We start from the raw sequence: 20301 nt of genomic DNA on the forward strand, positions 1-20301 counted from the left end.
TTAATGTCAGGACAGCAGAGGAGCTGCACCAGTCATGCAGCTGATAAGGTAATATGTATTTAAACTCTCTTGTGTACTGTCATGCACCTGAGGCATGAATAGTGTTTGCCCTGGTAGCACATTCAGTTCTCTGTTTGATACTAGCCTTATGTCTGGGAGCTGGGGTTGTTTAGCCTGGAGGAGACTCAGGGGGCTATAAGGGGGGACCTTATCACTCTCTACAATTACCTGAAGGGAGGTTGTAGTCAAGTGGGAGTCAGGCTCTTCTCCTAGGTAACTAGTGACAGGATGAGAGGGCACGGCCTGAAGCTGCACCAGGGGAGGTTTAGGTTGCATATTGGGAAGTACTTCCTCATGGAGAGTGTGATTAGACATTGGAATGGACTGCACAGGGAAGTGGTGGAGCCACCATCCCTGGATGTGTTCAGGGAAAGGCTGGATCTGGCACTTAGTGCCATGATCTAGCTGATGTGGTGGTGTTACGTCATAGGCTGGACTTCATGATCCTAAAGGTCTTTTCCAGCCTTGGTGATTCTGTGACTCTGTGTACTTTTCTATGGATGTACACCTCAGATGAAGGCAGACTGCTGGAGGAGAAGGAGCTGTGAATGGGCAGACCACCTTGAATGTTTGACATGTACACATAACATGCTTTTAAAATAAATAATATTATCTCTGTTCTTTACAAATATAAAAGTATGGTACTTCTGTAAAGCATTGGAATTGAGCTGCATCCATGCTGGGATTGCTTTACCAGTGTTGTTTCTGTTCTAGCGTTCATGCAGATATGTCAGGCACATCTGTACTTCTGCAATTGCTATAGGGAATTGTGCTGTACAGATAACGATGCAGTTTTGTGGATACCTATGAATAAATGCAATTATACATGTCACAGTAGGAGATTAAATGGGCTCTTTTTCTTGAAGATTAAGACTGTAGAGATGCATTCATAGGGAGAAAATAAAGGGTCGCAGAAGGGCTCTTTGATTTGCAGAGAAAGAAATTACAAGAGCTGAGGACTGGAAAATGAGGCCTAGCAAATTCAGAAGTATAAAATAATTGAAAAATGAGACTGTGTAGACAATGTTGTTTTAATTGCTCAAGTAAATACTGGTTGTGAAATCTTGAATATAGTAACAATTTTTTCCCTGTTTATTTCTAATTAAATTGGGAGCCAGTCCAGTTTAAAAAAATCTAACCAAATAGTTATGAAAAGAAGACTGAAGTCTAATATTTCTTCAGGTCCTGGGTGGGAGACAGTATTCCTGTAGCTGTCATTCCTGCCTTGCCTTGCCTTAAAGATCAGTGAAGGTGTTGCTGTATGTCATACAACGTTACGAGTAGTGCAGAGTAAGATTTAATTCTTGCACATAGGAAAGAGCTTTAAAAACCACACCATTTTCACAGGAATGGTTTTTCCTCTTTATCTCCTGATTCATGCTTGTAATTTTCCAGTACTAGCTTCTTTAATAATTTTATGGACTTGGTGATGGTTTGAAAAGTAAAGTAGCCCAGTCTTTTTATTTGTTTACAATTCAGGTCCAACCTTTTCTTGCTTGCAGGCACCAACTCTGATTACAGGCTTTGTTATCTTAAAGGTAGACCCTCTTCAGCTGAAGAACAGCATGGTCTTGTATCTTTTTCCAAGTCATTTCAGGGAAAGATGTGACCTCACCTCATTAAAAGAAAAAACATCCTATTATTTTGAGAACATGCTGTTTCCATGGCAGATTGTCTACAATTTCAAAGATTTTGCCGCCAAATTTTAGCTGACCTAACTTGCAAACTACAGATGTAGCAGAAACTTCAGACTTTTGGCTGAAACAGAATTGGGGCATAACAAAGTCTCAGTGACTGAATCAAAAGTTTCCCTCTTTTATTCCGTTTTATTTAAACGACTTCTGTCAGAAGTTTCTGAATACTTTAGTCTTTTAAAAGATGTCTGTGTGTTCATGTGCACTTTTTGGGACTTTATCCATGTTTGATATGATTGTAGATGAGTTCTCTAGCCTCCTTTTATATTAATGGGTATATAACCTTTAATGGTCATAATTATTAAACTGAAATGTTTGTTCCTGTTTAAACATAGAAAATGAAGTGATTCACTCAGTTTGGAAATTTCTTATGATTTGATGTTTGCTTGGTAACTGTTCAGAAGAGGAATTTATAATTCAAGTAACACTCTTGTTTTTATAATATGCAAATATACTCCTAGAAAATCTGTTCTGAGAACAAAATGTCTTATGAAATACCTTACTGAGTGCAGCAGCAACAAATACATATGATAATCTTATTATTTTAGCTATACTGTACTCCATATACATGCAGTTCTATGGTATTTTGGGAAAACACAAAAAATAATTTTCCATGAGAGTTCTTGGATTAGATGTTTAGTCTGTGGAAGCCAGTTTTTTTGCTATTGAACCACATAACTTTGTTAAAAGTTTAGCTGTGGCCACAAATCTTTTTCACATCTTTTGTTTTTTTCTTTCTATTCATGGATAGGTGTCTGTTACCAGCTATTAGAGCTGTTAGCAGGAGTAATAGATCTTCCTCATTTTTGTTAAGGTGTTTTAAAACAGCAATGCTCATGTTAGCTTTTGTTTTCTGATGGCACATATATTGCAAATAGCGTTCCTTTCTCATTTTCTTTTTCCTTACACATTTTCAGCACAACAGTAAGTGCAACCTAGTGCACAATGTATCAGTGATATTTGTAATAATTTACTAATGTGGGAAGATGTCCTTTTATTTATACTTCTCCTTTCTTTGCTGTTTATTTGTGACAGGCATTTATGAAAAGTATCTTGTACCACAGTTTTCTCCCAAATCTTATTTCAAGATATTTTTCATAAATTGTCATCAGTTGTTGTGCTCCCTTCCCCCCATTAATTGTGTTTAAGTTGAGTTTAATTTGAAGTAAAAATATCTAAACAGATTGTGAGAGATCCCAGTACAGTTGAAAGTAAAAATGTGCTAATATTGCTCTGTTAATGACAGTCAGACATAGCCAGTGTGACAGATTTTACAGCAATAATGTTGTTTCAGCAGTGGCATTGATTTGTTTTTCAGATATGATATCGAGTTAAACTGTTGCAAGATAGGGTAGGAAGTTAGAGATCATAGCGGGGTAACAGAAACCAAAAGTGTATTTCCAAAACCCCAGCTTGGAAAGGAAACCAGGGCGTGCTGTTTGCCAACAGCTTTGTGCCGTCAGCCTGCCTGCCTGCTTGGCTGGCTGTGCAGTGTCAGGAATCAGAATGTGGATATAAAAATGCTTATATTCAAAGGATATAATTAATTCAAACTATAAAAAATAAGGTATGTTTTAATAATTTCAGCTTTTGTACCTACCACAGAACATTCATTGTGAATCTTCTGTTTTTTCATTTCAACTGAATTTCTTTTAATTGTGTGAGAATTTCCTTTTAAAATATGAAAACAGCTGATACAGAAATCGATGAAGTAAAAACACAGAAAGATATTTCCTATATTCTGGCTCAATTTATATTAATCACTGAAGTGTAATTTTAGCAAAGAACATAAAGATGTCTAATGGCATTTCTCCTTCTATTTAATACTCTACAAAAATAATTGAATTGAGATAAAGAAGCAATAATTGAAAACATACTGTGGTAGTGAAACACACTCGAAGCATCAAGACAAACTGAAGTTATCTGACCAATACTAATGTGAGGAGAAGTTCAATAGCATTTTACAAAATATATCGCTGGGAACAGATATCTAAAAATATTTTCTTTTCAGGTCTGTTCTTGGACTGCATGTGCGCTGTATGTACTTTGTACTCAGTAAACTGTGTATTTATCTCTAGGAAGAGAGGTAGTAGAAACACGCATGCTCTTGGTTTGTCTGTTATTCTGTATATGATTTGTGAAATAAAAAACGTTTTCCAGAGCTGCTGTTCATATAGTTCCCCCCTTTCCTCTCAGCAACTTTGGCAAAACCACGTACCACATTTGATGATTCAAATATAAGTTCATCTTGTATTTAGTTTACTACATTATAAAAAAAAATAAGGCTATAGTTTTTTCCTTGGCAGGTGCATGCTGCCCTCCACATTTCTGTGGTCCTGATGGCCATGTCTGCCTTACACAGTTTGCTTCCACCTTCTGTCCTTTTCCTCTTCACCTATACTCTCCACTTACTTTACATCCTTCTTTAACACTCCTTGAGTATGAGTCAATTTTGATTTTCCTATTAGTCAGTTATTATGCCAGGTTTTTTTTCTTTTTCTTTTTCTTTTTCTTTTTCTTTTTCTTTTTCTTTTTCTTTTTCTTTTTCTTTTTCTTTTCTTTTCTCTTTTCTCTTTTCTTTTCTTTTCTTTTCTTTTCTTTTCTTTTCTTTTCTTTTCTTTTCTTTTCTTTTCTTTTCTTTTCTTTTCTTTTCTTTTCTTTTCTTTTCTTTTCTTTTCTTTTCTTTTCTTTTCTTTTCTTTTCTTTTCTTTTCTTTTCTTTTCTTTTCTTCTTTTCAAGACACCACCCCAGCAAAACAAAACTGAAACCCAGTGTTTAATTTTGCTTCTTGAGTGTTTCATGAAGTAGAAAAAGGAGGAGGTAATTACAGAGTCATATTCTTCTCTCCTGTTGGTGTAAGACAAATAAATTCAGTGACATTACAGCAGGATTTTTGAAGTGAGAGTGGAATGTGGCTGTTACAAAGCTGGAAGGTTTTAAGTCAGAAGCTGGTTGTCTGTAGCTATATGTTGGAGGTATTTTGTTTGAACAGTGGGGGAGGGAATGATAGGTTTGTATATTCTGTATTTTTTGACACTACATTGAACCTTGCTAAAGAATGCTGTATTATCTCCTTTTGAAAGAGTTTGATGGCAATTAGTAACTAAAACACTAAAACATACCTTGATGTTTAACTATTATATGTATTGCAATATAATATATCTATCAGTTACCAGAGCAGAAAAATTCTTGCTTGTGCCCATGTATATAGCTTATTAAATGTATTATTTCATTTAAAAAGAAAAAAAGAAACAAAAAAGCCCCAGCAAAAAACCCCCCTAAGAAGTAAAAGGTGATGGTGGGGAAGTGAAGGCATTTAACACAGTGCCTGCCTGTCAAGTTCAGAGATCCTCTTACCAAAACCCCTGCATATAAATACAAAATAGACACTAATATTGATCTCCACTTTTCGTGTGTATGGATGTATAATAATTATGTATTATGTACATGTGTAATAATGAAGGAGGAGAAGTGTATTGATCTAATATGTATCCGGATACATACATTTTTAATCTAATATATTTAGAAATCACTGGAGTGATTCCTGTTGTCCAGGAAGTAAACAGGACTTCTGACCATGTAGCAGTGCCTTGTAGTCTGTAAAAATTGTTGCCAACTTGAAACTAGATATTCGTGCTGTGTTTACATTTCTGTTTCACTGATTTGTGATGTACTAGTGTGTTAAGGTGTGCTTCTCAAATATAGATACTGTCACTGCACTCAGCTGTTTTTGTATTTTAATGTCATCTAACCTCATTTTACAATGCAAAATTGAATGGAAATACATTTGAAGTTAAAAACAACATAGGCGAGTACCAGCTAATACTTTAGGGACAGAGAATGTGTGGAAATTGGTGGTGGTTGCTTGTGTTCCTGAGACGTATTTTTTTTTATTTAATATTTTTAGAGTCCTGTACAGTTCTGCTTGCCTTAGGCTGAGTGGTGTGAAATGTAATTGACTCACTGTAGTGAGATAATTTTTAAGAATGTAGTGGGCTTCTTATTGTACAATACTATGGCATGTATTTGCCCTTTTTTCTCCAGTGATGCTGCATATTTTTGCGTTCTGTTTTAGTCTGTCTGTCAAGCACCCACGGCACACCTTCATATCCCTTCTAAAATCCTCTTCTGTATCTGTAGGAAATACAGTGTTTCTTCCCTAGTTACTCTTTATTTTGTCTTGTTTGTGTTAAATTTGTCGTCTTGGTGGTACAGATCCTGTATGATGTCATTTTATAATGACTCCTGTGTATGTATAGGATTGCACTTACTCTTACTTGTATTCCTTCTTGCTCTATGCAGAATTTTCTTCTGCAGACCTAAAGGTGTACTCTGACATGGTGCAAGTCCCTCTTTTTATTTCTTTATTTAATGAAAGGTAAAGAATAGTAAATGTAAAAATGAACTTGCATATATTCTTGAAGGCAATGACTGTGATAGACATAGCCTTTCAAACCTGACTTAATCTCTGACTAATTCATAGGCTGCAATTTCTCTGTTATGAAGAACTTCTTAATTGAATCTGACTTTCTAATGAATGAGCTTTTAACACTAAACATGTAGTCCTTGAGGATTTATTTGGTTTAAAAAAGTGAAGTCATGTTGTCAAGAAACCTTTAAAGTCTGAAAACTTCTCTTAAATGCGTATTTCAGATAAGGAGATGAGGTAAGCTTATTCCTCTGTTATGGTAATTATGATTTTTTTTTGTTTGTTTTAAGATAAATTAATAGTATTTTAAATTGATTTAAGAATGCTTTATTGGATGATAAGTAATCAGATAAATAATATAATGCCATTAAAGCTAGAGAACACACTGTCTCCTCTTTCTGGTGCTCAGAATACAGAGAACAGCTAGGCAGAGAACGTAAGAAGTGTTGCAGAAAAGAAAAACTCACAGTTCCTGCTTAGGTTTTTTGGGCACATTTCTTTTCAGAAGAGTTTATTCCTGAAAGAATGTTTTTGAAGTGATTAGGAACATATGGGATTAAAAAAAGTAATCCCAAAAGCTTCTTGCATAAAACCATTAAGTTTACTCCCTCCCTGCAACCTCTCAAATAAGATGAGGGATTTAAATTCATGTAGAAAACTGGGGATCACTGGATGAAATTAACGAGTAGGTACAGTTGAATACAGATGTTGCTGGGCTAGCTTTTAGAAAATTAAATTATGTTTGAATACATTATACAGTAATTTTAGATAACAAATTATTATAAATTAGATAATAAAACTTCTGGGTAAAATTTGGATGATTTTAAGTGTCTGGTCTTTGCGGAATATGGAGCTATGTTATTTTTTTGAGTTGTATGTTCTGAAGCTAAGGCATGAGTCTAAGTAACCTAAGGTACATTACAAGTACTGTGCTTTTTTTTTTTGTAAGCACAAAATAATTTTAGCACTTAGCCTGTCTTCCTTCCTTGTCCTCTCTACCCCTCCTGTGTAGTTATTCAAAGTTGTGCACTTTCTGTGTAGAATCTGTGGACCTGAGGTTGTATATGCAAGACTTTTTACTTTTCTTAGAATTACCTTCAATTTTTGGACCAACATTATTTTTTTTCCCCCCATCAAAATTAACTGATTCTGAAGAGTTAGCTGAAGGACATCACATAAATGGCTTTGTCTACACATTCATGGTATTTTCATGCTGGAGAAGTTTGAAATAAGTAGCTGTCTAAATATGAGGTCAAAATATGTCCAAGTTGTAGCTGTATAGCATTCAGAATACCTTTGATTATTATTATTAATTAATTCAATTGAAAAACACCATATCATGCAAAATGTTGAATTTGTGCTTTAGAAAAGTATTCCCAAGTGGAATTTTTGCTTTAAAATTATTTTATATTTACAGAGAAAGTGAGCCATACAAATATTTTTAAAAGTTTGCACTTCTTTAAGGCTATTTATTTTCTAAAAAAGAGGACTTGAATATTTTTGACAAATATACACATGGTGTTACGCTAACAAACGGCCATGCAACATAGATCTTACATAATGAAGAAGTTGAATATACAAGACCTGCTCTATTTAACATACATATTGAAATTGTACAGTCTTGCCAATAGTTAAAAAAAGTTTTTCATATTTGGCAGTATTTTTCTACAGTTTGTTCAGATATTCCACTTGATGTGTTTTGGTGAATACTGAAATCTAGTCAGTGACAACCTGAGGTACTAAACATTTCTGCCTTACTTCGTTGTCTTCAAAGGTAATCTTTTTGTTCCTCTTAGGCTCTATCCATGAATTGTGTATTACAGCGTTATTTGGCAGGGGATCTGCTTCCACTATTGAAACAACTCGCTTTTTCATCTTACTTTTCAGAACTTTCTGAAACTTTTGCCGCGTGAATGCATAAAGTAGAGGGTGAAATATAGTTGTTCCGTATGCCATGACTAGAAAACATAATCGCAACTTTACCAAAAGGTCACTTGGGCCCAAACATAAGATGGTGGTGTTTAAAACAGAGATGGGTGTCCAGCAGAGAAGGAATGTTGAGATGATCAGGAGGGACATTCTGAAGACTCTCTTTTGCCTTTCTCGTCGCTCCCGGTGCCTTTTTACAGCTCGGCGTAGAGCAATTATGACAGACACAGAAGTCCTTACACCAAAGACCACATTTCTTCCTCCACTGCTGTGGGACATGTCCGTGGTCTCGTGAGTGGTCAAAGAAATAGTTTTTTTCTTTCTAGCTTTCTTCTTTTGTCCCGTTGTAAATCTCGTACCAATCCGAATATTTAGAGCCTGCAGTATTTTGGTGTATGTGATTAGCATTACTATAACAGTGAAGAAAAAGATCGGGATCTGAACGAGCAGGTGGTAGTACATTCCCAGCTCGGTGTGGTACTCGTTTGTACTCACGCACAAAAGTGTCTTGTTTTCCCAAGTACTTGCACTTCGAAGACTGAAAAAGTTGACTTCAATGAAAGGTATCAGGAAGGAAAAAAGTGAAATGATCCATATTGATGTCATTAATATCACAGCCCTTCCCATGGTTAGAATTCGATTGGCAGGTTTTACGGAGATGTCGTATCGGTCCAGAGTGATAGCAAAGACGTTGATTGCAGTTGAAACGCTTGCAAAAGAGACACAAGCCTCGTGGAAGCAGCAGATGAGAGCTGTGTTACTCTCCAGTGAAAGCAGAAGGATAACTATAGTTAGAGGAATACATCCCACACAAATTATTACATCAAGTACATGAAGGTTCATTGTAATTATGTTACTGACAGAATTGATTAAGTTGGATTTCATACAGTAAAGTACCAGCACGGTGAGGTTGCTGCCAAGTCCCAAAACAATTTCTAACATCAAAAATCCAGTGAGAGAAACTTGAAAGCTTAATGGATACGACAGTGGTTGGTACATGTTGGTGTCGAGGTCATCAATGGCATCTCGAACTGTAATGTTAGATTCAGACTGCATGTTGACTTCCAGAATGGGGGAGAAACACATCCTTTTGTTGCAGTTGTTTTTTCTCCTGAAAGATGAAATAAAATATGGAAGTATTTGATTTCTTTTTTGACACTTTTTGTAGATAAATTCTGGGGAAGTAGAAGGGAGGAATAGCATCTATTCTTACAAAACTCTTCATTTACTGTATGTTTAGAGCTTTGGTTGGCAGGGACTCAAAAGCTTGAGGATCTAGAATAAGGTCTTTCCTTTTTAAAGAAAATCAGGATTTGTTTTTAAAAAAAAAAAAAAGAAAAAGAAGGAAAAAAAAAGTGAAAAGGTTCCACTTAGGGAGACAAGGCTTTATTTATAGTGATGTGGTTTTTACAAAGGGCCCGTTTGTTGAATAAACTCTACTTGTGCATTGCCTTTGTATTGTGTTAAGGGTCATTTTAGAAGAATGTTATGTATTAACAAATTAGTACTCGAGATCATTTTAAAAAGGCTCTTGTGGAAAAGGAAAGTGATAGGAACATGGAGCACTGTTGCTTATGTATCATAAAAACAACATTTACATGATTTATGGCAATTTAGCAGCCTATTTCTTATTACGTGTTGTGAGCTGAAAAGTTCTGTAAATCAGCTTGAAGATTTCTGTTCACTTTTATCTTGTGTGCACCTACATGTATGAAACTTACCACTCTAACAATTTTACATAAGTATTTATAATTTCAGATGCAAAGCTTATGTGGGTTTGAAGAATGGAGTTTATTATAAAAATACTGCATTTCCTTTTTCTGATTTGAGTATTAAATTTCCTCAAGAAATCAGTGCTTAAAAGGAAGAGGAATTAATTTTATTGCGGAATAGATTTAAGGGAATAACTTTAGGAAATAATACTTAAAAAGAAAACTATCTCTTTCAAGGTTTTGGGCTTGGGTTTTGGTGGGGTTTTGTGTTTTGTTTTTTATACGAGCAGCAGTTAAATCAACATATTTATATATATAGTATTTTTGTCTTAGGAATAAGGAAGTTTCCAAAAAAGTAGGATTTATTACATCTAGGAGATTTTTGTATTGTGCAGCTTGTCTGCTTTGTTTCACAAATGCTGATAGGTTGTAAATACAGTATTTGCATCTAATACCTAATGTTTGTATTATTTATATTGTCAGCCAGCTCTTGAGTTTGTAATGAAATGAATAAGTAAAAGAATGGTTGTTCAATTTCTTGTTACAATACTTGAGGGTTTTTTGGTGGTTTTTTTTTGTTGCGATTTTTTTAGGTAGCTTTATATTTAAGAAGGGACATACTTGGCATGACAATAAATTTAAATGTGGATCTTGGTTCCATTCTGAATACATAAAAAATGGGTTCACTAAGGTGAACAAAAATGAGCTCTTTTTAAATGGAAGTATGAATTAAGCACTTTTAGGATACAATATGCAAATGGATTTCATATGCAGTTCTGAAAAGCCTCAGTTGCACAATACTATTAATTGCAAATTGTATTATGAAAATTCTTTGTATGCTTCAACAGTTATTTCACATATACCTCTTGAATACAAAAGATGTAAATTAGAACGTATTAGTCTCAGGTGTGAAATGAAACAAGAAATACTTCAAAAGCTTTGTTTAATTTCTAATTTAGGCAACCTCTTTTAGGTTTATATTAACCCTCAGGAGTACGATTTCCTCTGTGTATGCTGTCCTGGCTGTGAATGGATTTCAGGAAACCATTCCAAATGCATTTATTGGATAAATGGAGTTCTTTCATATTAACAAAAGCCAGGAGGAAATCAAAAGCAGATCTGCTAAAACTAATGATGATCTTAACTCTTAACATTATACCGACTGAAATCTTGTGAAAAGTGGAAACTTCAGATCTTTTAAGTCTTAGGAACAGATTAAACAGCACCTCCTTGTTGCATTGGTCATATTTCAGTGAAATAAAAGCAGAAATGTGAAGGCAGGGAGCTAATTTACCCAATGCATCAGCTTGCTGGATGCATTGCCTGTTCCCTTGCAAATGCTGAGCAGAGATGGGGTGCATGCAACTGCTGACCTACCTGTTCTCTGTGCCTCAAGGGCCTTTCAGATCATTGCAGCAGCTTGTCATAAATTGATACATGGTGTCACTGACAGATATTTGACATGCACTGTAACCTGGAAACCAAGCAGCTGGGCTCTTATTTCATTCCTTGCAGGTTTGTTTTTTTGTTTTGTTTTGGTTTTTGTTTTGTGTTTTTGTTTTTTTTTTTGTTCCAGCACTTCAGCAGCAAAAGATTCTGATTAAACGTGGGGGCTTCTTAATTGCCTGAGATACTTCTACAGACCAGTGCATATTCTGTGTGTCTGTTCTGAGTTTCAAGCCAGCAATAACAAATAAACTTTCTTTTAAGTGTTGTTAATTTCTTTCCCCTGTTGCATTTTGAAGCAGCCTGGTTTTATTTTCCAGATTTAAAAAGAAAATGATTTCTGATCTCTGTGTTCAGAGTGTATGTAGACATCCTTTAGTTTATGGTTGCGTATTTCTTTGTGTTATATTCCTGCTTATTACTTTTGAGTGATGGCTTAGTCAAAGAAGTTGCTGTACATAATAAAATCCAGTTCATGTGCTTTGAGAGTAACCATGAGTTACCTAATTTGGTTTCTTTTCATTTAAGGACAATACATAACAAACCATAAAATTGAGAGAAAAAATATCCATTAGTCATTATGACAAATAAGTTATTTAATGAGTAGCACAGGAAAAGCTTGGTTAAACCCTTATTCAGCTTGCTGGTGAAGTATGCATATTCTCCTTTTGGGAATTCATGTTTCATTGTTTCTTCATGCATCAGTCGTTTCCACAATTCTGGTTTTAAATTATAAATCCCTCTTTAAGAAATGCTCACCATTTTAAGAATCACTCATTGCACTCTTCTTTTAATGAAAATCTGAGCAGTTGTGCTATTCTTCCATGTATATTGTTGAAGTGTCGTGCACGTAAATGGTAACACAAGTGTGTTCCATGTTTTGTTTTTAATTCCTTTATGTCTTAAGAATACATTTTAGTGATGCATCCTGCTGCTTGTAGGTCATACAGCTAGAAAGATACCCGGTCAACTGCATTCTTCATATTGTCAGTTGTAAAACTGAATTAGTTGCTGCATGCCCTTGTGAAGGGGAGGAAAAAAAAGGTTAAAAGTAGGGCTTATAATTTCAAAGTAAAATAATGCAAAAATATATTTTCCAATATCATTTAATGAATAAAAGATCTCTAACATTGGATCTTACACATTACATAGAAAATCAGTTTGTGTGTTCACAATTTGCTAGTAAAATCATGTCATTCTTCTGTCAACTTACATGAATTTAGTTTTTTGGACAAGTTTCCTGTTCTCCAAATAGTGCAGGTTACAGAAAATCTTGGCTAGAAGCAAGAACTGTTGGATGTGGTTTCTGTGACTAGAGCTAGAAAATGTAGTTTTAGACCTCCTGTGAGCAGATAGTTTATAGATACAACTCTCATCTTTTGATGAGAAATTGAGTAGTAAGTGAGCTTTATAGGAAATGTTTTTGTTTAATTTGCACACTGTTATAATTTCCTTTCTTGAAGTAAATGTTTAGTAAATCCTTGTTTTTAATAAATAGCTTGAAATGAATGATGATGATGAAAGAAGTAAGTTTTTTAAAAAAACAACAAAAAGTGAGGAATTTTTTGAGCAATCAGAGATTAGTCATATTAGCTAGCCTTCATCAAGCAGTAGCTGTAGACTAGTCACAGACTATGTGATCCTTCTAAGAGTAACCGAATAAATCTGTAACATATTTAACTGGCAATATTTGGAAATACTGCTGAGGAAAGGAAGAATATTCCTGGTTGCACTATGTGTTTTTCCCCAATACTGTATTAAATTAAACTGTACTGTCTTTATGTTATATGAACAAAATAGGTTCTTAATATGCTACAAGTCTTCCATGCAAAATAACATTTTTCTACCATTGTGTTTTTAACCGGGAGGGGGAAATAGCATTTGAACATTTCTTGGTCTCAAATATAACAAGATACTAGCACTTAAATTAAGTTGAATCTGATCTCTTCCCTTTTTTGTCAAGTTATTTTTTTTATTAAATGTTGCTTATTCTGCATACCATAATAAGGAACAGATCTTACCTCCACTAAAGATTTGATAAATTCTCGATGCAGGTGAAGCAGTTCCAGGTTGGAGGGATTCATTTTGTTCACTTGTTAGCAGAGTAGAAGGGAAAGAGGGTAATAAGCATATCTTCAAAAAATGACCTTAATGAAAATTTGTGCCTGTACTGTGCCATTGTTTCAGCATACTGCTAATGTATACAACTGCTTTAGTTCTGGTTTACAGGCTGCTGCAGTCTCCCACTCTTCCTACTGTAGAATCAATAAGCATCTGAAAATACATAATGAAAGTAATTTAACATACTGAAGGCTTCTTGTCTCCAGAGACACCACTGAGATTCAAGCTTTCTGAAAAAGAGAAGCAGTGCTGCTGAGAGGAAGGCTTACGATGGGCAGCTTGTGCAGAATGACAGCCTACCTTGTCGCTTCTCCTCACTGCAGAGAGATGCAGTGCATTCACTAATTTTGATTGGTCAGTGATGTTAGGCTTAAATTGTGCTTCATATACGGGATTGATCCCCCCCTCCCCCCAATTTATATAAGGATTCTTTTATAAAAGGACTAAATTTACAAATGATTTAGGAATTCTGGAATACATTAAGGGTATGCCAGGTTTATTTTTACCTTTTCACTCTTTACTTTGTGTACACTGGAAACCACATGACACTGAAAAAAAAAAGGGGGGGGGGGATTAAATATCTATTACTTAAAAAGCTTCCAACAATCTATGTTTGAATTTGCCTACTTTCCATTTTTTATTCTTTTGTTTGTCTGTTTTCTTTGGTCCTAAGAATGTCTCTGAAATAAAACTGACTCCTTGAGCCCTGTGGATTTCACCTGATCTGTTGAGATGCTACAAAACATTTGGTTTTGTCTTGAATAAATTATATTCAGGACAGGTTGGTACCCACATGTATATTAGGAAAATTTCTATTAGTATTCATAGAGATTATTCAGACCCTTAAAATGGATTGACAATTCAGTTTAATTCATTAATCAGAAAAGAATGCTCTTTTAAATGATCCATCACCATGTACAATGTATGTATACTAGTGTAGGTTGTTAATTTTGTTGAAATGTTAACTTCCAAAAAAACTCTTTTGTATTCCACATGAATTTTGCTAGACTTCACAGGTTTTTGTAAGTATGTCTTGCATGAGGTTCTTGACCTTCACTTTTCAGGGGAAAGGGAATGTCTTAATTTTCACTTTTTTGTTTTGTAACTTATTTCTGAATCTCTTCCATCAGTGTGAGCAATACTCACAACCATATAATGAGGAGTAAGAGAAGTGTAGCAGAAGACCTGTTTTAGTTAGTACCAGTGCTAAAATAAACTTTGGAAATTTTTTTGATTCTGTATAAAACTCAGAATAATATATTTTAAAAATCTATTTGCTGAAGCAAGTAATTTAAGAATATCTGAATATCAAATGTTTTGTTGGTAGTAGTTTTTAATTTCCAAGAAGTGTGGGGTGTGAGGCTTTTTTTTTTTTTCCTCCTTGATTTTGAAGACTTGTATATTTTTTTTTTAACGTTTGGTAAGGTACTAAAATACTAAATCATGGTTTTTACATAAGCAGCTGTATTAAGATGGCAGTTTTGGTGAAATTTTGGTGGATTCCTGTTTTTAAGTTATAAATGCAATTATAAAATGCAATTGTGGCTGTTGGACATCTGCCTTCTCCTCTTTTTCTCTCAGGCAGCCACCCAATATATTATGTAGCTTTAGGTAGCAGCATACTTTATCTATAATTTTTTTTTTAATGGCTGTGTATCCATCTACGAGGCTTCCTATTCCGTACTCTTTTACTTTCAGAAGATACCTAAATAAAGGTTGCGGGAACTGGGAGCAAAGATCAGGAGGAACCAGCTGGCTATGCTGAGCAGCAGCTGATTGAGCTCTTTGACATGTCTGTGTATCGTCTGCTTCCAAAAGCTTGAAGCCAGTGGTACCAGCATAGCTCTTAGGGGAGATGTGATAAAGAGGATTCCTGAAATGAAAGCATAAATACTAATATCTTAGAGATTTACTTCTTCGCTTTCATTATAACTTAGGATAAGTAAGGAAGCCTCTCTAAACAGCTCAATCTCCATCTCCCTTTCTAATTCTTCACTGTGTGTCTGAGCAAAGATGGAGATAGTGGATGAGCTGCGCTGTTACAAAGATGTATACTTAGAGGAAGATTGTAGCAGGATTTTGGATATAGCATGGATATGTGGTTCAAATGCAGGCAGAAGGGTCATGAAAGTCTTCCTGTGTAACAGGAGGTGATAATGCAAATTTTTTATCTGCAAAAAGTGTTTGAGAGGATTGATAAGGAGCCGAGTTGTGAACATACCAAGCTTAAATTTTCTGGAGAGAAAATTAGGAGAAGCAGCAGTACCATATGGAGGCAATCAGGAGTAGGTGGATGGATAGACATGCTTACAAGCCATAGCTGTGCAGATGCTAGTTAAGATGGTGTGAACAGATGACATCATCCTCAAAGGGTAGATAGGGAAGAGTGGGCAAAAAGAGCCATGTGCAGCATAGGCAGAAAATTGTGCTGTTCTTATACCTGTTCCTGTATTAGTACAGAATGGAAGAGAAAGAATTTGACTGGTATTTTGGGCTTTAGGGGAGTGAAGAATGGGGTGGAAGGGTCATGAGAGGGTAGAAATATTGAGGAACAGCAGGAGTCTCAAACCAGGCGATGAAGGGTTTTAGGACCGAGTATGGCAAAACAAGAGGAGAAGGAGACTAAAAATGTGGCAGAGAATAGAGTTGTGAAGGGTTAAGTATTCTGGGTCTGATGTGGGGAGAAAATAAGTGCAGTGAGACAGGAGCTTGAAGCAGAGTAGAACAGACGGGAACAGAGGCGTGTGCATGTAGAGATGCTGGGTTCACAGGGGTGGAGATAAACTGCAATTGCTATAGCATACACCCCTGTAGTACATTTAGATTGAATTCAGAAGTCATAACTGTCTGTTTTTCTGTCTTGCTGGGAGCAGGAAGTAAAAAAATTTGGAAGTTGTAGCCTATTTCTTGGTTGTCTTCCGTCTTTTATCTACTGCCTTACCTTCTACATGCAGGAATTAATGTCCTAGTATCAGCTGTTACTGCAATCCAAAACAGCGGTTGGTCATTTGTAGATCTGAGGGTCTGAACTCTGCTGGTGAATTGATAAGATCATCCCAAATGCAGCTTCTTGCATTGCAGATTTTTTTAAGAAGCTTACTTTTTAAAAAAGGCTACCTAGACTCGCAAGATCTCGCAGGACCAAAGTAAATACTGAATTCTGATGTTTTCTATCAGAGTTCTTGATTTTTGGAGCTTGATTTTTGTCTTGACATCCAGGTGTCGTGGAATAGACACATTCAGAAAAATCTTTATTGGCGCAGTTGGGAAACTACTTACTTCCCTTGTTCTCTGCATTATTCTTCTTTCAGTTTCTATGACTATCTCCCCTGAAAGCTTCAGCAGCACTTTTTGTTTCTTTCTTTGGGCAGCACGTCTTCTTTCCTAGTTTGCATCTTGTTGCTCATTTAGTGACTGTTTAGAATTTTACTGCTTCTGGGTCTGAAAATGTCATCTCTTCTCCTATTTGGAAGAGACTTTGGCTCCTAGCTCCTGCAAGTTTTTCAGTGACACATAGTCTTTTTAGAGCTTAAGTTGTTTTTGAAAAGGAATATTGGGTGACTTTGGACATCTTGCCCTGGGGTTGTTCTTCAGCATTGTTTGCCCAATGCACCTACACCAGCTGTGTAGATGCTGCTGTATCTTGCACTTGCCTCTGCTGGGCAGGGTGTTCTGGTATAGTTCTTCTGGGTAGCTTATTGTTTGTATCTGTTTTAGCAGCTTGTGATCCACATCTAAAATGTGTTTCTTACCTCATTGTAGCTTACTTTCCTCAATAATCTGTTGCAAAAATGTTAGCATGTTGTTGAAAATGCAGTGACTTTTATAGTATTAAGGAAAAATAAACAGTGGATAGTAGCAATTCAGATTTGGGAGTTGTACTGATGTGCTACGCTCCATTTGTCAATGTGCTCTGTTTTACCTGACACTGAAGTTGTGGCTTGCTGTCCTCTATCAGGCTGCAGCCTGCTTTTATATTGAAAAGGTGTAAATCTGACTCCTGTTGAGTACACAAGTCCTAGTTGTAAAATATTTTATTATTGTTTAAGAGTGATATGCTGAATAGATGACAAAAACTGTACTATAATTTGCACATAAGTACCATTCTGATTCTGGTGTCAATGCAGTCTTTTTTGTTCTTTCACACAAATACTTTATTCTCATTTCTTTACTCTATTGACAAGGGTTCTAAGACTGTTATTCCTTTGCCGTAGCAAAGACGTGACATCCACAAAATTAATTTGCTATTCGGTGTCCTGTCCTTAGTGTTTATTTTCTTTTCTCCCAGATTGTTGATTGCTATACATCTTGCTTTGTTTTGTTATTTTTTATGAAGACTTACTTATGTTGGGTTTTGGTTGTTTTGGGTTTTTTTTGTGGTGTTTTTTTTTTTGTTTGTTTGTTTTTTGTATTTCTTCCATTTTGCCCTTACCAGAAAACATTCCTATACATGGGACCTTGTTTATCTCTGTTTCTCCATTTTAGAATTACGTCCGTAGATTTTAAAAGATTTGGATATTCCAGCTTAATTATGTATCATTTCTTTGTGCTTCCTCTTGTATGTACAAAGATGTAAGGTTTTGGAAGGAACACAAAGACAATGTTTTTTAACTAAAGATAAAATATATCACCTATAACCAAGATATGTAATATTATTACATTTTTATAGTTTTATATAACTTTATATGTATAATATACATTTTCAAGATGCGAAGTTAATTTTCGCAGAGCAGCTTGAGTACAGAAAAATTACCTACTTATGTGAGAAAATAAGCATGTATTAGAGGATTCATTTGGTTTTGTGTTATTCTTAAGCATAGGTTATTTGTTCAGTTATATTCCATGTTAGTTCAACTATTGACCTTTTCAGCACTCAGAGTTCTGTACTCATGAGGAAATGTGTAAGTTACAGAATGCCTTTTAGCGATTAATACTGAAACTCTATCTTGTTTTAGTTTTGCACAATGAGTTGATACCAAAGAAGAGCTACACAACCAGTGTTGGTTATCCCTCACATATAGAGAAGGCATCTTTTTCATATCATAGCAGTAAATTTGGTTTACTGATGGAGCTAGATCATGATTCTGGTGCATTATTGCACAATTATTTAAGAATTTTAGTGAAACAAAAAGGAACATCAGTAATCTTCAGGAGAGAAGTATGACTGGGGCTTGTAAATTTAGTAGTAATTTAAGTAACATCAACCTCACTCCAGCTTTTCTCCGTGGACATGGCTTGCCCTCTAGTATAAACATTCACAGTGAATGGTGCTGTATCTTGTAGCAGTTATTGGCAAAATTTTAAATAGTCACTGTAAATTTCAAGGTAATTTAAAAAATTTTTCTTTAAAAATTGCAGTATTACTGTGAATGTAGTTCTTCCTTAATTAAAATGGTACTTAGAGTACTGTGAGAATTTGAGAGGTTTCCGCTTTTATAAAATATTAGCTCTAAGTTGGCAACTGCTACTGAAGTTTAGTGAGGTTTTTCATTATTATAGAAAGGCTTTTGGAGTTCTGACATAGTAATTTTTGTATTGCTTCAAACATAAGAAGAAAAAAACACCTGCTGATATTGCTTAAGCTTGTGAAAATGTGCCTGAAAGAATGCTGATACCCTGAGTTGGAAAGCAGTTCAGCAGGATAGCTGAAGAGTGCTGAAGCTGGAGTGCTGACACTGTGTGGCTGTAGAATGAGGAAATACTACCTTGTGTTTTGAAGTCCCAGGTGCTTTTTTACTTTGCTTTCATCAGAATGTTTTGTATATTGGAAGAAGTTTTCAGTGTTACTCCTGCTGCCTGGGTTGCTGTGTTGCCTGGCATCTCCTAAGTTCTAGCTGCAATGGCGCTGTGCTAGGGGCATGGCAGAATGGCATCAAAATCAATGGTTCAGTAAGCTTTCTGCCTGGCTTATTACAGTGAAATAGATTCAGAGGTATCTGAGCTTAACATGCCACGTTTAAACTTCAGTATGTGGTTCAGGATTCTCCATCAGTTATCTTTGGTGCTGTGGAAGCTGTGCCTGGCAAAGTATGCAGGATGGGCAGAACTGGAGCAGCACTAGCTACGCTCTTACAGTCCCCTGATTCAAATATTTTGTTACACACTTTCCTGCTGTAATGTCCTTGAAGTGGAATTGCTAATTTAAACCAAAACAAAAATAGGAAGATTTTCTCTAGAGTTGTGAATTCAGCAGAGGTCTTGGATAGACTTGTTCCTAGTAATTTTTAGAAACAGGAAGGAAAACAATTTTCTGTTAATTAAGACAAAGTGTTCACATGGTGTGCCTAGTAGCAAGCATTATTCTAGCTGAAATTAAGAGACAAAAGTCTTATAATCTTAATTGCCCTGTGAGTAAAGAGTGAACATGACATCAATAGGCATCACAAAATTAACTCTGTCCCTTTAATGTCATTAAATTCACCCACAGTGTAATGGTTGCCACCAGGGAGGGTTTATACATGGCAGCCTTGCTCAGGTAGCCCCTTTGCTGATTTGGTTTGGAAGCACTACAAAGAGCAAGTGAAAAGGACCTTGTAGGCTGACTACCTTGAAGATCAAAGTTCAGTGACCACACACAGTGAGTCCGCATGTTTCTATATAACTACAGTGACAGGAGTGTAGTTGGCCTTCATCAGACAGCAAAACAAAACCTGTGGACAGTAGTTAGATTTGGGAAGGGTTGTGCGTGGCTGCTGCAAGTGGTTAAAACCATCTGCCAGGCCCCTGTGTTCAATTCAAGTACAGGAAGCAGTACATCCTTCACAGCAGTCTGATAGTGGTGATAGTCCTGACATTAAGTTCTCAGAATCTGAAAAATAATATGTAGTACTATGTGTTTTCTTGTCTGAAATTTTACCCTGTCTCCCCCTCTTTGCCACTTTAGTTCTTGAGTTATTATTTTTACAAGGTA

At 35.6% G+C, this 20301-nt stretch overlaps 2 protein-coding genes across 3 annotated transcripts in view; one reads left to right on the plus strand and one right to left on the minus strand.

Annotated features, from left to right (window-relative positions):
* COG5 (component of oligomeric golgi complex 5) overlaps positions 1-20301 on the plus strand; it is a 177898-nt gene that overhangs the window by 22442 nt on the left and 135155 nt on the right. The gene's annotated exons all lie outside the window — the stretch shown is intronic.
* Positions 7632-13734, minus strand: GPR22 (G protein-coupled receptor 22). Its single transcript, XM_051636249.1, has 4 exons — positions 13692-13734; positions 13292-13544; positions 11202-12290; positions 7632-9223 (listed from the first exon to the last, which is right to left on the minus strand). The coding sequence occupies exon 4, from the start codon at positions 9196-9198 to the stop codon at positions 7900-7902; it is 1299 nt and encodes a 432-aa protein (XP_051492209.1). The 5' UTR covers positions 9199-9223; positions 11202-12290; positions 13292-13544; positions 13692-13734; the 3' UTR covers positions 7632-7899.

The sequence above is a fragment of the Apus apus genome, chromosome 1, assembly GCF_020740795.1.
Source record: "Apus apus isolate bApuApu2 chromosome 1, bApuApu2.pri.cur, whole genome shotgun sequence".
Taxonomy (NCBI): Eukaryota; Metazoa; Chordata; class Aves; order Apodiformes; family Apodidae; genus Apus; species Apus apus.

Excerpts from the sequence above, each read along its gene's own strand:
- GPR22 (XM_051636249.1), bottom strand. The coding sequence starts at position 9,198 with ATGTGTTTCTCCCCCATTCTGGAAGTCAACATGCAGTCTGAATCTAAC.